Raw genomic sequence first — 20,797 nt, 5'->3', positions numbered from 1 at the left:
AATCAATGTTTTAGCTCATTTTACAAAGTCAAATATTTAAAACAATTAAAATTGTATAGTGCTCAATTTGTAAATGACTAGTTGATCTTTGCTATTGGAAGTTTGTCAAGGACTGGCAGCTAGCGGGGGCAAGGAATGCACGGGCTTAGGGGCTTTTGTGCACACCAGAACACTAGCTCGGTAGATTTTTGGAAACTAGAAGGACTGAAAACTAAAATTGTTTTTGATGGAGGCTGAGGCATGTTTTTGAGAGGGACGGTATAATAGCTTGTGGTAACAACTGGCCTTTACTTTAATAGGATGAAGTTTTAGTTTTAGGACAGGAAGAAGGCATTAAGAAGATTTGCTCTTTGTTTACAAGGCAGAATATAAGCAATGTTGGTTATAATATGTAAGCAATGTTGGTTATAATATGTAAGTAAAGTTAAGGTAAAGTAAAGTAAAAATTATAAATAAATAAATAAATTCTAACATTTATTACACGCTTCAACATTAAAATATACCCAACAAAGATGTACATTTAAGTCATTCAAGCGAGACTTAGTGTTGAAATACCAAGATTATGGACTTTTTATCAGATCAGATTTTATGAACAAATATTTGTATGAAGTTCCCAAAATTATGCACTTTCATCTCAGTTCAGACTCTATGGACAAATATTAGAAATATTATCAAAAGCTAGGTGGAAATAAAACGTCTTTAGCGCATTTTTAAAACATTCTACAGATGATAATGATCTCACTGAGTAGGGTAGTTCATTCCAAATTTTTGGTCCACAAAACATAAATGCAGCATCCGTTCGTCTGAAATGAGGAGCAGGAGGAACTTTCAACAAATAAAAGTCATCATCTAGTCTGGAACTTTGTCTTCGTACTTCCCTTAGATTGATGTGTCCTTGTAAGTACTGAGGGGCTATGTTATTAAGACACTTGAAGACCAGAAGTGATATTTTGAACTTGATTCTGAACCGAACAGGTAGAAAGTGGAGCTTTTTGAGGTAAGGCATGATAGGTTCACGTATCTTTTTTCCATAAAGACCAAAGATAAATCTAGCAGCATTGTTCTGTATCTTTTGTAGCTTATGGAGATTCTTTTCTGTTATACCATAATAGACTGAGTTGCAGTAGTCTATGAAACAGAGAATATTGGAGTGAACTAACTGAACTTTTAGTTCATGGGAAAGCTTTGAACCGATTCTTGATAAGTCCCTTTGATTCAAATAACATACTTTGGACACAGCATTTATTTGAGAGTCCAGATTCATTTGGTGATCGAAAAGGAATCCCAGGTTCTTGGCCTTGCTAACAGGACAGATTGTGAGGTCTCCTAAATCCATTGTCTGGATTGGGCTGACATATGGTCCTATATCAATGAACTCTGTTTTTTCATCATTCAGTTTTAGGAAGTTAACTGTCATCCATTGCTTTATCTCCAGAAAGCAATTTTTCACAGCTGTTAAATCAGGATTAGAACTGTGAACATCGAAAGCAAAGTACACCTGTGTGTCATCTGCATACAAATGTATCGAGAAACCATATTTTGTGACAATTTCCTCAAGATCTCTGGTATACAATATGAACAGTAGTGGTCCTAAAATGGATCCTTGAGGTACACCAATATCCAGATAGCATTCAGAAGATGTGGCTTTTTTAACTTTAACTTTGAATGTGCGATTATTAAGGTAACATTGTAACCAGCTGAGTGCTAGTTCTGTAATACCATACGCATTCTTGAGTTTCGTAAGAAGGAGATTATGGTTTATGGTGTCGAATGCAGCTGATAGATCTAAGAGTAGAAGCACAACATTCGATTTGCTAAATAATTTTCAACCGTATTAAATAATTTTCAACCGTATTAATTTATTAACTTATTGTAAATAGCAAGTTTGACAAAGGGATTACGTTTATTTTACCCGGAGTTCGTTTAAGTTTAGTATTGTAAATAGTTAATTTGACGAAGGGAATACGTCTATTTTACCCTGAGTTATGTTTTAGTTCAATCTTGACACAATTTTAAAATTATAATTTAATTATTTTATATATATGTATTGTCCATAACTAGGGTGGCCTGCTAACAGAACCATGATCTGCCTTGATTCATCCTTCAGCACAGAGAAAAGCTCCTTTTTTTATACATTATGATTACAGAGGATCTGATATTTAGATATATATTGCTGTGCTGTAAAAATTGACTTTATTTATTTATTTATTTATTTATCAATCATCATTAGAATATCATTATGTATCTTTGTAACTGCAGTTTCACAACTATGGAATTTTCTATAGCCTGATTGATATGGGGAAAATAGGTTGTTGACATCAGCATATTCATTTAATTGGCAATGAACTACTTTTTCTAGTATTTTGGACAGATAGGTTAGATTGCTAATCGGTCGATAGTTTTTCAGCTCATCAACATCTAATGTAGGTTTCTTGAGTCCAGGCCTTATAGATGCTTCTTTTAGGGCAGATGGAAACTTTCCAACTCTTAGTGATTCATTCACGATGTAATGGATGATTGGGAGAAGCTCGGGTAAGCAGTTCTTGAAGAGCCACATTGGTATGACATCGAGTACGCTTGATTTATTGGGAAGACTCTTAATTAAGGTTTCAAGTTCTGGTAATGAGACTTCCTTAAACTGATCAAGTCTACACTTTGTATTCTCTATCGAAGTAGAGTTTTTGGTACCTTGACCGTTAAGGGAAGTGTTTTGAATTTCCTTCTCAATATTAGAGTAAATGGTTTTTACTTTTTTGTCGAAGAAAGTCTTGAGTTTTTCAGCCACTTCGATATCTTCACCATTTGGCAGTTTGTTGGAGCCATATTCTATATCTATTAAAAGTTTATTTATGACTTTGTAAGTCCCTTTCGAGTCTCCTTTGCAAGAACTGAGCTGTTTATCATAGTAGCTATCTCTAGCTCGATTGATGGTGATTTCTGCGTCAACACACTTTTCAAAGTGAGTAGTTTTAAACTCATCATTCTCTGGATACTTTTTGGCTTTTCGTTTTGCTCTTCTCCTCTCTCTGACAGCAATTTGACATTTTTCATCCCAAAAATCAGACTTTTCAGCAGTAAATCGTTTCGTAATAAGTGGGGCATGTTTGTCCAGCACCTGTTCAAGGACATTTTGATAAAGGTTCACAGCCTCGTCCAAGGATTGATATTCAGAAAGGTTAAGCTCTGAACAAAACAGATCTTCCCTGAACTTATCGATGTCAATTTTGCTTAGCTCTCTGATATCTTTTTCTTCATATGTACGAGCTTTATGAAAATCGAATGAGACTGGGATCTGACAACTTACTAGATAGTGATCAGAGCTGGTTCCAGTGCTTGTCTCTACCATCATATCTGTTACAGACAATGAGTCACTTACACAGCCTAGAGTAAATAACAAGTCCAGTGTCCCGCCAGAGATGTGAGTAGGAGAGTCGACATGCTGAAGGAAGCCTTTGCTCTCACAAAGGGCAATAAAGTTCTGGGCAACATTATTGTTTAGGTCTTCAACATGGAAATTAAAGTCACCACAAATAATTGGAGATCCAGTTTTAAGCAGAAGATTGTCCAGGTATCCATCAAAGTCATCCATAAACTTAGATATTTTTGTTTCATCATATTTTGTTTTGGCCTGAGTGCTGCGATAAACTACACATAGCCTGATAACCTCACCAGCAGTTTTAATGACACATTCAAGTACTTCAAAAGATGAATATTTAGTAACATCATTGCGTACAGGCGAAATCACTTTGGGGTTGAAGAGAAAACCAACACCACCTCCCCTACCTCTTCGAGGGGCACTGATAATATCAAACCCAAAATCACGAATTTCGGCAAACTTTGCCCGATCATTAGATTTAAGCCAAGTTTCCGTGATACAACAGATAGAGATCGAGTTATCCTTAAGCATTTCTAGTACGCCACAAGTTTTGTTGCATAGAGACCTTGCGTTGAATCAACCAATAGAAAGCTGTGATTTCTGTCGATTAGCACCTAATTTCACATTACGTTTTTTGAAATAAAGTCAGTGTTAGCAGCAATACGTTTAGTTTCTCTTACCAACACAGGACAATCATAAGCAGCCGCATTATGTGTTCTTGAATTCTCAGCATCATTGGTGTGTGTTGAAGCCAAACATCGAGCACAGGCATGTTTGTCTTTCTTCCGCTTAAATTGGCATGCTGAAGACCGGTGACTTCCCATACAGTACATGCAGGTAGGATTTTTATTTGTTTTGACTTCATTACAGTCAACAGAAGTGTGTCCAATCATTTGACAATGATAACACTGTTTGATGTAGAAGCGATCAGTTACTTTGTATCTGCGACTACCTAAATAGACAGATCCTTGTTGTTGGTTAAAGAGGACTCTTTAGACAGATGGTGATAGTTTGATTCCAATAGTGAGCTCTGTGCGTTCCTGCTTATCGTTGGTCAAACGTTTACTCTTATTGAGATAGACAATATTGATAGTGTGCCCTGCTTCATATAAATCTTTGATATGGATGAGTTTTTCTCAACAATTTGGGCGACTATGTGGTTCTTTTCAAGATCCCTAAGTTTATCAGCATCATTCCCTACAGCTGTAGTGTCTATATCGTCAAGAACTTCAGAAGAAACACCATAAATAGTAACTTTTGGCAGCATTTTGTTGCCATTCTTAGACTGATATCCATACGAATCTAAGGTTTTTCCATCATTGAGAAGTGAAATAGCCTTATCACGAATTTCAGCATTAGGGAAGCCAATCGATACTTTCTTATTGTTTTCATTACATCTGAGAAATACTACTTGACTGCTCTTTAATTTATCAGTAGCAAACTTTTTCACATTCGTCATTGTTGCAGCATTTACTGATTGTTCTTCTTTAGGGGACAGAATTATAATCTCTGGTGATGAAGGTTGTGTTGGAGCAATTGGAACATGTGGAGGTTGAGCGGATGGTGTGGAACTGTTTGAGTCGGTAAACAAACTGGAATAGAGATCGTCCTTTTTATGAGAATCAGTACCGGATTTTGTTAGAACAGAGTTTACTTTATTCTCAATAACATCATTTATATTTTTCGTGAGGTCTTCTTTTAAAGATGAAAATTGTTCAGCAAATTGTTTCATAAAATCAACCTGATCTGAGGATCGCTCTTGAGCTTGTGAAGAAGTTGGCATATTGCCATCAGGGGGTAGGTTCGACTGCTTATTCACAACTTTCATAAGTAAACCCTTCATGTCCTCCATAGATTGGGACAGATTATCTACTCGCCTATCAATCAGGTTGACTTTACTTTCGGCACTGACTGCGGAGTTCTGTTCAGAGAGTGTCTTGCAGACATTACACACAAACGTAAAAGTCCCAAATCTGGAACTGTTAACACCCTTGGTTGCGTTTCTGTCTGAGTATGCTTTGAAGAAAGTGCGAGGACAGATTACATCAGTATTAATCCTATCTTTATCAGTATCTCGACAAACAGCATGAAATGATGATTTACACAAAAAGCAGGTAAGAGCAGTGTCATTAGCTTGAACATCATTACAGGTGGTACAAGTGCCGTCTTTGATGTAGGCAAACTGGTCATGGTATTGGAGAATGTTACCTTGTCGCTGTTGAGTACTTTCAGAGGATGTGGATGAGTTCAGGATAGGTGTGAAACTGTGCGGGGATAACATATCTTCGTTAACATTCCCGTCATTCTTTGGCGTAACATCCTGTAACGAGATTGAGGACCTCTTACCCTCTTCATTAAAACCACCTTCTCCGATCATTGCGCACTTCTTTTACAAAGTGAAACAGTGCAAATCAGCAGAGTCAGTAGAGAATCAAAATTGAGTTTGGGGTCCTCAATAAATGTAATAGATTTGTAGTGTTGTAATTAGTTTAATGACATTATATGTTTAGTTTATGACATTATAACATCATCACACATGTCTACAAAGTATCAAAACACTATATAATTATCAAACCTATGTAATTATCAGACCAAATAGATCTAGATACTGGTGGGGAAGTAAATTATATTTGTTTGTTTAGTGACACTGATTCTTTCTTTTGATTGATTAGTGTTGCAAGTGGATGGTTTTAATGTGTTAACCAATTGAATTATGAGTCACCCTAGTCTTTAAATCCATTCTACTGGGTCTAAGTTTTATTTAATTCATGATGTTATGTAATGTATTTCATCTGAATTAAAACAATTTTCTTTCCTGACTCACAATTTAACCTTTGCAGCCAAGGTTTCCATGCTTGTTAACAAGCTCAGTTTTTGTGAAATGGCACATGCTAGGTGATCCTCACTCAGCCTTACCTTGAACATCATGGAAGAGGGAGATCTTAACGGTGGGGATATTTCAGACTCTCCTACAATTTCTGACGAACGCACATTGTCTGATTCTGAGGCCGATCCTGGGAGAGCGTCAGACTTCTTTGACTACACTCCCTCTCAGAGTTTTAATGCTCCAGTCTCTTACTTAGAGGTATTCCTTATAGTTTGATTATTCATTATATTTAACACAATTATACCTTTAATGTTGCTGCTTCAAAATGAAGGATAGACAATGAGGATATATGCATAACAGAAAAATATCATATGCAATGGTATTTATCAATCTCAATTATCGAAGTATTCGAATATTTTATAATTTATTTAAGTTACTTTGTTAAATTTCTGAGGAGTGACTGAAGTAAAATAAAGTTTTGCACCAGAAAACATTACTCAATAATTACGAAATTCTCCAATGATATAATAATAATAACTTTTACTATGAAACTGTAGGAGTGCCACCTGGTTATGAACGACTTGCGACGTGATCGTGATCTGTGTGACGTAACTCTTGTTGTCAAGAGTGAAGTTTTCCACGCACACAGAGTGGTCCTTGCCTCACGGAGTCCTTATTTCCTTGGAATGTTCAAATCTAACATGGCAGAGTCTCAACAAGATGAAATTACCCTCACAGGTACTAATTACTAATTACTAATTACTAATAATTACTAATAACTAATTACCCTCACTGGTAATAACTAACAGATTATATTTTTTCCGATTATACAAAAATACAGTTGGTAGCTTCATAATCTTAGAATGTAATACTGACTATTCAAACTACGACTCTATCTAGGATTGGATGCGAACTCTTTCAAGCTGATCCTGGATTTCATGTACCTAAACAAGATAAAAGTGACAGAGTCAAATGTACAGTTCCTCCTTCCCGCTGCGTCCTTACTCCAGATCATGCCTATTGTCGAGGCTTGTGCTGAATTCCTCAAAGATAAGCTTCAACCTTCCAATTGTTTAGGTTATAATCTTTTCTTGTTCCGACTTTTTTCTCACAGTTTCAATCTCCCTATAATATAAAATTTATAGACTGTTTTTAGTATATTTGACAAGTTTATTGCTCTGGGTACAGATCTGGGTAATATTTACAAATTCCAACCCCCAGAGTTATAACAATATAGCAACTCAGCAGTCAGCTCACTGTATTACATTTTATCGCAGGTTTCCAATCATTTGCTGATCTTCACCACTGTGAGGACCTTAAGAAGCAAGCTTTACAATACGCTACTGAGCATTTCTGGGAGGTTCGTTATTATTGTGATATTGTGATCTACAAACTGTCTTTATGTTAAAACACTGCAGTATACACTATACAGTCCTAAATATGTTGAATAATCATCATCTTTGAATATAGGTGTTCTGACTGCAGTATACTGTTATTATGGCATGCTTAGTCACGGTCGATATATACATGCATAATATGCCTACGTAGCCATATTTTATGGGCATAATTATGAGCTTTTAATGGACAGGTGTTATGATATTATGTGTGGCATAAGTTGTTTTAAGCGGACTAATGACATGAACGATGTGCCGACTGTAGACTATTAGTATTACTGCATTATTTTATGTCCCTAAAATGTATCTGAAATTATCACTCCAAAAGAACGATCCGAATTATTAAAATTCATCAATGATAGTGAGTCAATCATTTATGTCATCAATTTTAACCGATGGTTAAATATGGTGTTTTGATGCTGTGCTCAGTCTTTCGAACTCTTCATCATTTCAACTACAAGGTTTCTTTCACTTAACTTAATAATTTTAATTTGACTACAGGACGTGCATGTGCAGGTGATAATACTATAATTTAAGCTCCTATAATTAAAATATAACATGTCACGTGACATGTTACATAATTATCACGTGACATATCTCCTGTTCAGGTATGCAGACAAGAGGAGTTTCTGAGGATCACATCGGACCAGCTAAAATCTCTGGTGAAATCAGATGTGTTGAATGTTCGGAGCGAGGAGAAGGTGTATGAAGCACTGCTGAAGTGGGTGAAACACGATGTGGAGGGGAGACACCAGTACATTCCTGATCTCATGCAGGTACTAATTAACTAACTAACTAAATAATTAGCTACTTTTTAATTGAGTAATTGGCTAGTTAATCTACAAGTACTGAATTAACGAGTCAATATCGTCTTAAAGTGAACACAGAAAATCATAATCATTACGTCATGTGCCGGTCATGATTTGTTAATATCTTGTCATGATTTACCGCTACAATCAAAATCTATGATAATGATTATTATATTATATTATGTTAACAGACCAGTATCGGCTTTATATCGGCTTTACAGTTTCTCTGGAGCTAGATTTATAAAATGTAACAATTATTGTTGTTAAGGATATATTATAATGCTTTAATTGTACTGTATAAAATTTGAATTTATCTATCCATGGATAGCCGATAGATAAATGAATGGATATATATTAGGAATAATCTAACCATAGTATATGTAAGAATTCGATATTATTCAGCAGGGAGGAATAGTTGTTAGTTAACTTACTCCAAAAGTTGCATGTTCATTGTAATAGCTTGTAAGTGGTCTGTGGTAAGCTTATGGCATAATTACTCTCTATAGTTGAATAATTATTTGAATAATTAGCCTGCAAGTTCGGTTAATACTGCCCCATTTTTTGAAGTATCTCCTAGCCTTCTACTCTTGGACAATGGACATTAGTGTAATCTCGGCAGTTTCGTAACATTACGTGTAAACAGGAATGATACGACTCTTCTAATGAATGTTAGTTTTGAAATATAGTGAACAAGTTTGCGACTGAAACATCACAATATAATGTTCATTATAACGCATTCTCTTCCAGACAGTATTTTTGGAGCACACTTGAGGTGTTAACTGTTAAATCGTATATTTATCACTTATTTATAATATTATGACGTAATAATAAGATAAAAATAATAATATGTGGTAGTTTCATATGGCTCTCTACTCTCTAGTGCTTTTTAATGTTTTTTAATTCCCAAATCGCATCACATTCAGGGAAATCCACTATCCAGGGACCAAATATAAGATCACGTGTTGATACCGCCCTCCTGGCTACAAACTATAAGTTATTAAGAGAGCGGCAGTTTACAAAGATTTGCAGGGTGTTTCTGCTCTTGGAATGCAAATAGCCACTTTTATCATTTGAATTCCACAGAGCTTATATTTGAATTTCACGGAGCTTGTGCTCCAATTTGGAAGTTACCTTAAGGCCAATAAATTTGGTTAACAAAATTTTGGTTACAGTAATTTTAGTCACAAATTTCACAAATTTTTAGTCTACAACAATTTTAGTCACATTTATTTGTGTTTTTAGGGAATAAAATTTGTGAATAAAGAGAGAGTGTCTTTGTTGTACAATGAAAACCACAATGAGATGCATGCGGCACGTCAGAGATTATCGTTATGCTCCTCTGTACCAGCTCTATCTTCAATGTGACGGAGTGACGTCACGATCATTCGTAACCTCTGTAACTTGACACTGACGTATATAATAAGATAATAATCAATTGTGGACCACCTAGTAGTAGAAAGTCTTTTTGAAGAGCTATAAATTAGATAGATTTTATAGAATTTGATACTTCGCGATCATTTACCTATAGTTTATCTAAATTACTGTGCCCAGTTACCAATCTATGTGCAGGCACGTGTATTATTAACCTCCTCTTCAGAATTCAAGAAACGCTCCGGTCACGGTGTAGCGCTTCTATTCAGACCTACACCCTTTATCAGAGCCTTTATACTATAATATAAAGGTCTATAATATTAACGGCTATTAAATTCCATCGAGTTCATGACATAACATTGACGCAGCATTATAATTTTATAATTCATAACATTCCTCTCATTTCTTGTTTGTCATCGCTGAATCCTTTTTCTTTTTATTTTTCAGAATTATAAATTTTGATCGTTTTAGTATAGCTGTTACTTAGTTTTATCAAAGAGTTTTAAATATTTTAATCTATTTTATTTTTTTGAACTATTGTCGATATATTTTGAGCTATGACCTTATTTAAATATTGTTGACATTAAAAAGAATTTGTTTAGACTAAAAATAATAATACATTATACTGTAAGAATAGTGAATAGGCATAAAAGCATGATAACCTCCATTTAACTATCCTTAGTAACATTTCTTGAATAAAACAAATCATCGGGGTTAGTAAAAAATAACCCCGTCATAGGCCGTAATTTTGTATCAGGTTTGATGACGCCCTTTTTGACATCTTTAGCAGAATATCCAAATGTACCTAATCTAGCGGAAGACCCTCGCTAGTGACTACGTTAAAATTGTACTGACCTACCTATGTGACCATGTTGAGATTCGTCAAGACATTACCACATCTTCTGACCACCCCATAGCGATGTAAAGTCTCGCTCGTTGCGCCAGCACAGCAGAGAGTTCGTATTTGGAGGAGTATATCCCCTGATCGGTGGCTTATCAGGGAGACAACCCCTTTTTTAATAACTTACTTAATACTTGGGTTTCGACTCCATTTCTCACTGCTAGACTTCATTTCTGTAAGCATATTACTCAAAATTTATGAGACTTCGCCTTCTGATACCTAAATTGGCATAATAAATTCCTGCTAGCACAAGTTTCATTTACCTTGCTAAATTTTCCGGACCTCCTTCCCATAATTCCCGTTTCTTAACCCACGCTTGATAATAATCTAACAATATAAATCTAATTGTGGTATAGGTAGTTCAATTTAACATTACTCTTAGAAACTCGTTCAATGTTTATATGCAATATGTAATCTAATCATTTTTATTATGTTCCTGTCAGGCTGTTTGTGAATCATTTATTTATCTATTAAAGATTTAGAAAGTCTAGAACTAGAAGGTTTAGAAGGTTTGTTGTTGACCCGGTTTATCAGGGAGAGAGGGAGAGACAACATGAACTGCTTCTTAAATACTTAGCAACTAGAAGAGAGTGTCGTTTTCAACGTCACGTACTGACCTCACGTACTTAAGAGCCTAAATGAGTCATTATGGCTCTTTACTAAGAGACGTAATCATAGCGCATGCCATTGTTAACACTCGGGCGACTGGTCCAGGGCCCTACATACCATAGAGTGTTATTTCTGTCTCGTAATCGCTGTGCCTAATACACTTTAAATTAGATTTACACAGATAGGCACCACAGAGGTACAATTTGGGCAGGTCTTTCAGTGTGTACGTACAAAACCACTGTGGCCTGTATTCTTGCTTGTTTCAGCTGATCTGCCTTCTGAAATTATCGTTGGTACCTACTACCTATTACTATAATTTTTAAATAACTCTAACAAAACTTTATATTATAACAAATCATTTGAGTTAGCCGTACACTTTCAGGGAGTATTGAGAGATTCGCACCTTACTACTCTCTCCAAGATTTAAGAGTCACATCAGTACCTATTACTCTATTACCCACCAATAGTGAAAGTTAAATTAGTCACACAGGTGTGTGTTTGTCTCAGTTCTACCTCTATTTATTCCGTGATACTTAGCATTCGTTTCCTCTTTTTTTAGGACACATTTTTTTCGTTTAGTTTATAAAATCTCATTGAAGCAGATCATTGAAATTTTTCTTACGTACATTGAGTACCATGGAAACATGGACAAAGATTGTAGTAGGGTGAAAGGCTGGATGTAAGCTTTACATTCTGGATCTTATAATACATTTAATTAATGAGCAATTAGAACATTAGAGCTATTAAGGAGTTATTGCTGTCTTTTATAATTAAGAGCTATTAAACAATCAACGAATCTAATGAAGATTTAAAACATCATTGAGCTCAGATATACTGACAGTGTGTAGATAGGTAGATACAATGTGTTATCAACACGCAATTTAAACATTAAATACGGCTTCTATCGCATCCTTAAGGGGACATATACAAAAAGCTTTTATGTCCCGAACAGGCTGTAACTTCATATTAAGAAAGTATACATTAAAACAATAAGATTTGATACATTAAAAATTAATTTTGAGGAACCGCACTTTCGAAAAAATAAATATTTTCTTTTTCGAAAATTTTGAAAATTTTGAGAAGTCTGTCACTGTTATACCGATATTTCAGTCGTTTTTAAAGTTTTTTGGCTGATTTTTTTACTGAACATTACTTACACTCTGTACAAGAAGTCCTTCAAAGGATTTTATAATTAAAATATAGATGACGAAGTTACAGACCAAACAAGGTCGAAAGAAGCAAAATTGAAATTTTTGTAAAAATCAAAGTTGTATATTTTACCATTCACCCAGGTCATAAGATATCGCTTTAAAAATTCTTGTGAGTGTAGTTGATGATCATATCCAACTTTTTGGAACAGGATTTCTCTCAGTTTTGAGTTTTAAGGTAGGAAATGTGGCCTAAACGACTTAGTAAAATTCATCGTAAAAGAGGGCCAAACATGGCAGATTTAAGGCTTAAAATGCCTATAACTCAAAAAGTATCAGTTTTTTTGAAATAATTTTTACAGGATCGTAATCAGCTTGGTAAGACGAATCTTTTAGTACCAAATTTATAATAATTAAAGACACAAAATTTGTAAAAAAATGTGTACAATTTGTACCAAATTTATACAAGGGGGGACCCTTGTGTTCGAGCTAGAAAACTATTTAAGACAATTTGTCTTCTAAACTCACCTATTTGGTACTAAAAGATTCGTCTTCTCAAGCTGATTACGTTTCTGTAAAAATTATTTCAAAAAACTGATACTTTTTAAGTTATAGGCATTTTAAGCCTTAAATCTGCCATGTTTGGCCCTCTTTTACGATGAATTTTACTAAGTCGTTTAGGCCACATTTCCTACCTTAAAACTCAAAACTGAGAGAAATCCTGTTCCAAAAAGTTGGATATGATCATCAACTACACTCACAAGAATTTTTAAAGCGATATCTTATGACCTGGGTGAATGGTAAAATATACAACTTTGATTTTTACAAAAATTTCAATTTTGCTTCTTTCGACCTTGTTTGGTCTGTAACTTCGTCATCTATATTTTAATTATAAAATCCTTTGAAGGACTTCTTGTACAGAGTGTAAGTAATGTTCAGTAAAAAAATCAGCCAAAAAACTTTAAAAACGACTGAAATATCGGTATAACAGTGACAGACTTTTCAAAATTTTCAAAACTTTCGAAAAAGAAAATATTTATTTTTTCGAAAGTGCGGGTCCTCAAAAATAATTTTTAATGTATCAAATCTTATTGTTTTGATGTATACTTACTTAATATGAAGTTACAGCCTGTTCGGGACATAAAAGCTTTTTGTATATGTCCCCTTAAGTTACCCTTTTTACGCTCAATCATGACTCCTATCCTTCTCTATCGACTCATCGGCCATCGCTTTGTCGGAATATGAACCATCGCCTACTAAAGCAACGAAAAAATATTTTAAAGATCGGCTGAGGATAGGTGTTACCGTTCAGGTTTAATTTCTGGATAGATATTTATCATTCTTAATCCATTTCTATTTTAAGAATTGTAAAAGTATTGTTGGTTTAATTGGTTTAATTGGTCATAATTTGTTTATTTGGTCATATATGATAATAGTCGTGTGTCCTTGGCCTTTGTTGGTTCAAAATATTGAAATCCAGCTTCATTGTTTAGTTGTTTTGACGCCATAAATACCATTTCCCCATTGTTCGTTTGTCACGTGACTCACGTGTGCTTTCAAACAGGTGTTGAAGTCACTACTCAGTTTGCCCATATCCCATCTTTCTCTGGCCTTTTAGTGTGACATGGTTTAAGCGGAGAGATAAACTTTGCAAAATTTAAGACATTATTATGGGCTTGGTCAAAATTTTCCAGTAAATACCCCTAGAACAGCTTGATGCAGCCATGACTGGACCATTAAGTTTAACAAATTACCATAGCCATGTAATTATACTTCATTATGTAATTATACCTCATTATATAATTATATTGTCCCTGGTATGTGACCAACAAGACATCAATCACGTAATGATAACTGACAAGGCTTTGACTGTTCTAATTTCCCATTCCCAACCATGCAGAAAATTACATGATTGCATTGTTTCCCTAACAGTAGCAACTCTCTATTTTATATTATATATCATTCTGTATTATGGTATATTTATCATTATATCATTATGTGCCATTCATGCTTCAAAGCGGGCTCTCTGCACCTGTGACGTCATAACCCATATGACTGACATGATAATATCCTTATTCTCATATGCCTTAATTTTAATGGCGTAATTTGAACTTTTACGTCATTTCATTGCACGCCTTGGTTAAAACTACGACATTCTTTCAAATCACGTATTGTGATATTTAAAGTTAAACCGCTTTCTCAACGCTTTTTTGCTTGATCACTATCAAGGTGCCACATGTCTAGGGTTAGTTCTACTGTGCGATAGGAATAATCCGTTTAATAATGGCTAATTGGAACGATAATTATCGATAGTAGGTCGGCTGTACAAAACTTATGACATTGTCGATGGTTTACCTGCCAGAGGATCATTTAGGTTTACTGGTCTTTAGTACTTTAGTATTAACATCTTTAGTCTTTACTCGGTACATCCCCCTTTACTCGGTACATACGCGACGTTATTCTATTGTTCTACCTTCTAACTGTTCCTCCTACTTATTGTTTATGCCTCATAGTATAATAACAGTATCAGTGTGTCTTGATATATACCGTCCCAGGAAGTCCCTGTCTCTCCGTCGTTAACCCGGCGGGGTTGCACCAGGGGCTGTGGTAACACAACTTCAAGACTCTCGGAGTCTGTTGTCGATATCTATGTTTAATATATTTATGGTATATAATTTGGGAGTCTCTCTCTCCATCAGCAGGAGATGGAGAATGGGGACGCGTTGTGAAAGCCACCGTAAGGAAGGCTTACTGTCGACGCCTACCAATCAGAAAAAGAAGAAGTGTCTTGATAATTTTACTCTGCCTTAGTGCCTTTTATCACTGCGTAATTTGGGCCAGACGCCCATTATTAATGCGCTCAGACTAACACTCCTTAGTCATTTTAATTTCCTTTAATTTAGGTAACTATTGTCACACCTTGCGTTACTCAAAGGTTGTCTAAACATCCGGAGTAGAATTCTGTTTGATAGATAGCGACGTTGCTTATGCAGTCCGTAGGGAATGGGCAAATTTGTCAATTTAAGTGCAGTTTAACTTAATTTCACGAGCATTGTATACCTGGCCTTAAGTAAGCAACATTCATCAGATTGCTCTTAGAAATTGTATCGAATACCTACAATAAACTTGATAATGGATAGATAATAGTATAAGGTAATATGTTGACCAGAGATGGGACTCATGGGCCCACGTTAGACTAAGTGCAATTTAGTTACTTATATTTCATTATTTTGTTAATATCCTCACACGTGCGCTCATAAGATTTACTTTTAACTTTAAAGTTTGATTTTACTTTATTTAGTTATGTATTATTGTATACTAGCAGGAACCCGTCTAACCCTAAAGTGGTGTCAAGACTCAAGAGACTAAAATAATTAATATCTATTTAATTCGCGTTTTTGACACCACTTGGGGGTCCAAATTTTGGGTACTAAAATTCTTATTCCTTGGCCAATATTTTATTTTTTTATGCTGATTTGAAGGCCATAAAGGCATTTGACCCAGTCAAAAAAGTTTCAGTTGTATATCTTTTACGGTTTTTGCGGAAAGTGGCGTTAAAGTTGATGCCGTGGTGTCAGTAAAATGGCACGGATCCATCCATATATATCGTCTCGCTTTATATATAGTAAGATGCTAGCTTGATAAAAAGATGCTCCCGAATATAACGACTGAATAATATGATTCGCCTCTTGTTTTTTATTCGCGTTATGGAACCTTTTAAAGCGGTCCAAGTCATTTAAAGTAAAATTTCTACATTTACATCATTTACAGCACTCACGCCTTAATGACGCCCGCTAAATTAGTTCACACACAGCTTCATGGGATCAGTATGCATACTAAAAACCGTAGCAGGAAGGCATGGGGGCTCCCAGAAGGCAACCTTTGCTTACATAAACTCATAGAATATATTTTTGATTAGTGATCATTCTGGGCGCAGGCTGCGGTTATCTGTTTGGTTCCGTGTTTTCAGTGAATCCGTTTATTTATGCGGTGAATGGGGACTTGCCACCACATAGCAACAATAAATAAATTGGTTATGTTACATCGCTTCCTGTTGATATAAAACTCAGGACTTTAAGTTCAATCTACAATTATTATAAATTTGAATTTTGATTAGAAATGGGACTACTAAGCTATAATTATCTGCACCGCTTTGTTGGCCAGTATCAACCCCATTTTTGGGACTTTGGTCGCTTATACGGCCTAAGCGGTATACAAATAAAGCGTTATTATTATTATTATTATAAAAGTAATTAAGATCTTCAACACTTCATGTCAGATGAATGAAAAGTAATGATATAGTATTATCATTGGGTATCATTATGTAACCTTAAGTATTGTACATAATACGGTCATACATCCGGATCCCGATGGCACTGTCGCGGCACTCTAGCTCTCGTGGCACCCTCGAGGAACTCTTGTGGCACTGTCGTGGCACTGTCGCGGCACTGTCGCGGCACTTTGGCGGCATAGTACCAACTTTCAATCATGTTCGCTATAGCAGTCCATGACTAAATATTCCAGTCCAGTAATATGATTGGCTCACCGGTGCTTTGTTTCAATCTGATTGGCTACTAGTTGTCACGTGACTGAAATTCCCAAGGTTTATTCCTCTGCCCTTCCGGTGTTCGGAGATTACAGAGATTAGTGATTAGTGTATCTGGATATTCATTTGTTGCCTCTCCTAATTTACTAAATCAAACATGATTTGTTTATTTCAGCTTGAAGTTTGGAGCTTTATTAGCCTTATTTACCTCGGCAGACCTTTGTCGTTCGTAGTTGACATTTCCCGACCAATATACGCTACAATTGCAATTTTACAAAGCTACTCAAAAATGAGAAAACTCGTCTTTGTTTTCCTCTTCAAGAATAAATTTCTTGAACAATGAAAAAATGTTTCTATTGTGAACAATGACAAAAAAGTCATCCTCGACTAAGGATATTGGACAAATTGAACGGTCGTCGGATCATGCAATGTAAATAAAGACATTAGTTTCTGCTTAGAATAACTATTCACCCGTTTTACGTTGATATTTTCATCCAACTTCTCTCTTTTTATTTTACTAAACGGGCTCGTTACTACCGTGGGGCAACTCCTGTCTCTTATTTTTTATTTATAGCTTAGTTTGTTCCCAATTAGTCGGTATTATTTTCTATTAACCAAACCATCTTCAGGCAAAATACAGTTTGTCGGCTGTTTTAGCTTTGTGTCATACGCAATTAGAGGATGATGACATTAATATCATTTTATAATCTGAATGATTACAACCCTACCCTTCTGACATTGTTTTAAAAAGCTAGTTTAGTCCAATTTGTAGTATTACGTGATCAGACTAGCTTGAGATGCTTGTGTTTTTAATGCTTTAATGCTTACTTTGTTATTTTTTATTTTGTTACTTTGTTATTTTGTTATTTTGTAACTTTTTTATTTTGTTATTTCGTTATTTTTTAATTTCTTATTGTTCATTTTTAATTTAGTTGTCAATTTAAAAAACAAAGGTTTAATGAAATTCTTAGCTGTAATTTATAATAGAATTACAAATTTTTCTTGACCATGACTTTATTGGAGCCCGGCTCAAGCCAGATGAACCTGGCTGCTATCTTAATGAACTATATCAATTGGTTAATTTGCTCTAGTAATTAAGTAATTACACAGTAATTGTATTGGGACTGCTGTTCAATTAAATTAGAAACTCCATAACATGATACGAAAAAGAAATTAATTAAGTCTCCATTAGTCTCCAAAAAATTAATTAAGTTTCCATTGTCCTCTTTTCTGAATTAATATAGTTTAAAACGAGCTCACCAAGAAACAGGACCATGAAAAAATAAATTTGCTCTAAGTAAGCAACTCAGTAGTCAGTAGTCAGTTATTGTGATAAGACTTGTCGAACAATATGATTCAATTATATCATGTAAATAGTAAAAGTTTAATTCTAATCGAATGTATCGTCATTGTCTTTTTGTTTTATTATGTTAAATTTTTACTGAAGCTGACTTGTTGGCTACTGTAAATTAGTTTTCAAAATAAAGAAATATCTATTGAGGACTTTTTATTGGTTTTGTGATCCATCTACTTTGGTTGCGAACATTATGGTGGGCTATTAACTGATTAACTAATTAACTAATTAATTAATTAAGCCAACAACTGACAAGATTCTCCTCTACTGTCCAGCCACGTTTTGTTGATCAGATTAATGATGTAAATTGTCTGTTAGTTTGTCGAAACATCGTGTGAACCAAGCCATTTATAAAATAATCTAATCCACTACAATTAGAGCTATTATGGGTAGATCTGGTTTAACTACGTGTCATACTTAGCTGCATTTTAATTTAAATTAGTCGGAAGTGGGATATAAGTCAAACAATCTAGTGTTAGATTCAGTAAAGAAGCTCAGGAGGATGTGCTCATGATAATTGCTTAGCAGTTAGCACCTGACTGTGTTGGTGTAATGATTGTGTGATCGCGAGGGCATGTTCAAGCTATTTTACAAATTATACGCAGTCAAACCTCTCTATACCGGGATATAAAGGTTTGACTGTAAATATATTATATATATATTATGAACAGGAAATTGTAATATAATTCTGCAATAATCGTATTAATTCTGACTGCGCAGGAAAAGAGGAAATAGAACACGGAAAATTCAAGTTGGATGATCATATCCAGGAAAATTCAAGCTGCGTTACCAGATTGCAAGTTTATTTCCTCTAGTAGGTTAACTTTTATAGTTGTCTCTTTACTAGTAGATATACTGGTATAACTAAAAGCTCTACGATAGTAATTAGAAATTGAATAGTTGCATAACGATTTCCTCAATTATGAGACATTAATTATTAAGTTATTACCCATCAGCAATTATCTGGGTCCTGGGATCTGGAGATTGAACCATTCATTCTCCAATGCACATATTAATAGCATAGCATTCAGTTCAGCAAAATAAATATAATATGTACTTAGTGGTGCCTTGAGCAATTTCTTTAGGAATGACTGGAATGCATGCCTTGCATCTTTAGACAGATCCTCTTCCGTCCTTCCTTTGTTGATACGATTAGGTGATTTTGAGAAGTCTATTCTGTCTTGGAATTGTTTGGTCTGATGACTGGTCTCGCATGGGAGCGACTGTGGGTTTTTAGCCCTCACTACTTAGTAGACATGTCTACGAAAATATGCGTTTAATTAAAGTCATTCATTTGATAATATGTCAATTGTCAGGTATGATTATTGCGACGATTTGAGTTTGTTGTGCCGTAATCAGTCATGCAGCAGTTAGATCTTAGTTTGGGGATTTAAGTACATGAAAAAGTATGGGGAAAATTAGCAAGTAAAGGGTCAGTGACAAGAACGGTGACAGTCAAGGGACATGTACCTTAGTGGACAGAAAAGTGACTTCGCAGGTTTTCGAGGCTGTTTCGGTGAATTCGGATGCCTGAAAAAGACATAAAACTTCGCACTAGGGCAAAGTTCAGCATGATATCTCCGTGTTAAAAGTTTCACCTATTGACGAAATGTATTATGCAGACAGACGTCTAGGGAAATCCGCAAACTGACTCTGTCGTACGCCCTCCCTAAGAGCTCCTAATTTGTAACGTTAAAGCTGAGTAATATAGGTTGTAGTGGTGTTGATCATAAATATTATCACTATTCCCAAGTTCACCCCATATAATTTTTTAATTCCAACTTCTTTCATATTATGTCTCCTTACACTCGTAAAAAGTGAGAGTAAAGGATTGATGAAATTCATGTTTAAATCAGTCTTTGTTTGAACTAACAGCAGTGTCTCAATGACAACACAAACGATTTAATTTGTAAATTCTTTCATTTTGTTTGTTAGTTAAGTTCGTCTTTAGTCTTTAGATACCCTGTGACTTAATTTGATTTCATCTTGTCGCCTCGCATTTGCCATTTAAAACTTTAAGCTCAATTCACGATATGATTTAATTAAACACATAGTAGAGGTGTTTTGGTGAAATCTGCAAATTTTTGTCAATTCGGATGCCTGAAAAAAACATAAAACTTCGCACTAGTAGGGAAAAGTTACCTCAGCTAACTCATCTAACACCTCAGCTCCTCTTGGAATTCCTCCTACGTAAATATTAGCGGTATTGACCTAAGATGAGAAGTACGAATGAGTCAGACTTTTCAATTTACTCGTATCGTACGTACTTTTTAATTCTTCTGAAAAGTTCTCCTTCTAGAAATTAATGGAAGAGTTCTAAATCGCAAGTTACGGACTTATATTGAGCATTTTCAAAACAGCTTTTAAACAAGCTGTTTGAATAAGTAAATCGTCTAGTAATTTTTGTTTTACCTTTAAATTTAAATGCCTGCCTGATCTAAGAATTGTGTGTTTAATTTGTT

At 35.0% G+C, this 20,797-nt stretch overlaps 1 protein-coding gene across 2 annotated transcripts in view; it reads left to right on the top strand.

Annotated features, from left to right (window-relative positions):
- The window catches only part of LOC134820004 (kelch-like protein 20), a 75,263-nt gene that overhangs the window by 19,390 nt on the left and 35,076 nt on the right, over nt 1-20,797 (top strand). For both annotated transcript variants that reach the window (XM_063830172.1, XM_063830174.1), the window contains exons 2-6: nt 6,217-6,461; nt 6,761-6,941; nt 7,104-7,280; nt 7,481-7,563; nt 8,206-8,373. In XM_063830172.1, the coding sequence (XP_063686242.1) occupies nt 6,303-6,461; nt 6,761-6,941; nt 7,104-7,280; nt 7,481-7,563; nt 8,206-8,373 (768 nt within the window). In that variant the 5' untranslated portion in view covers nt 6,217-6,302. The remainder of the gene's footprint in view (nt 1-6,216; nt 6,462-6,760; nt 6,942-7,103; nt 7,281-7,480; nt 7,564-8,205; nt 8,374-20,797) is intronic.

Source organism: Bolinopsis microptera, chromosome 8 (genome assembly GCF_026151205.1).
Source record: "Bolinopsis microptera isolate Bmic1 chromosome 8, MBARI_Bmic_1.0, whole genome shotgun sequence".
Lineage (NCBI taxonomy): Eukaryota > Metazoa > Ctenophora > Tentaculata > Lobata > Bolinopsidae > Bolinopsis > Bolinopsis microptera.
This window is presented reverse-complemented; position numbering and strand designations above follow the sequence as displayed.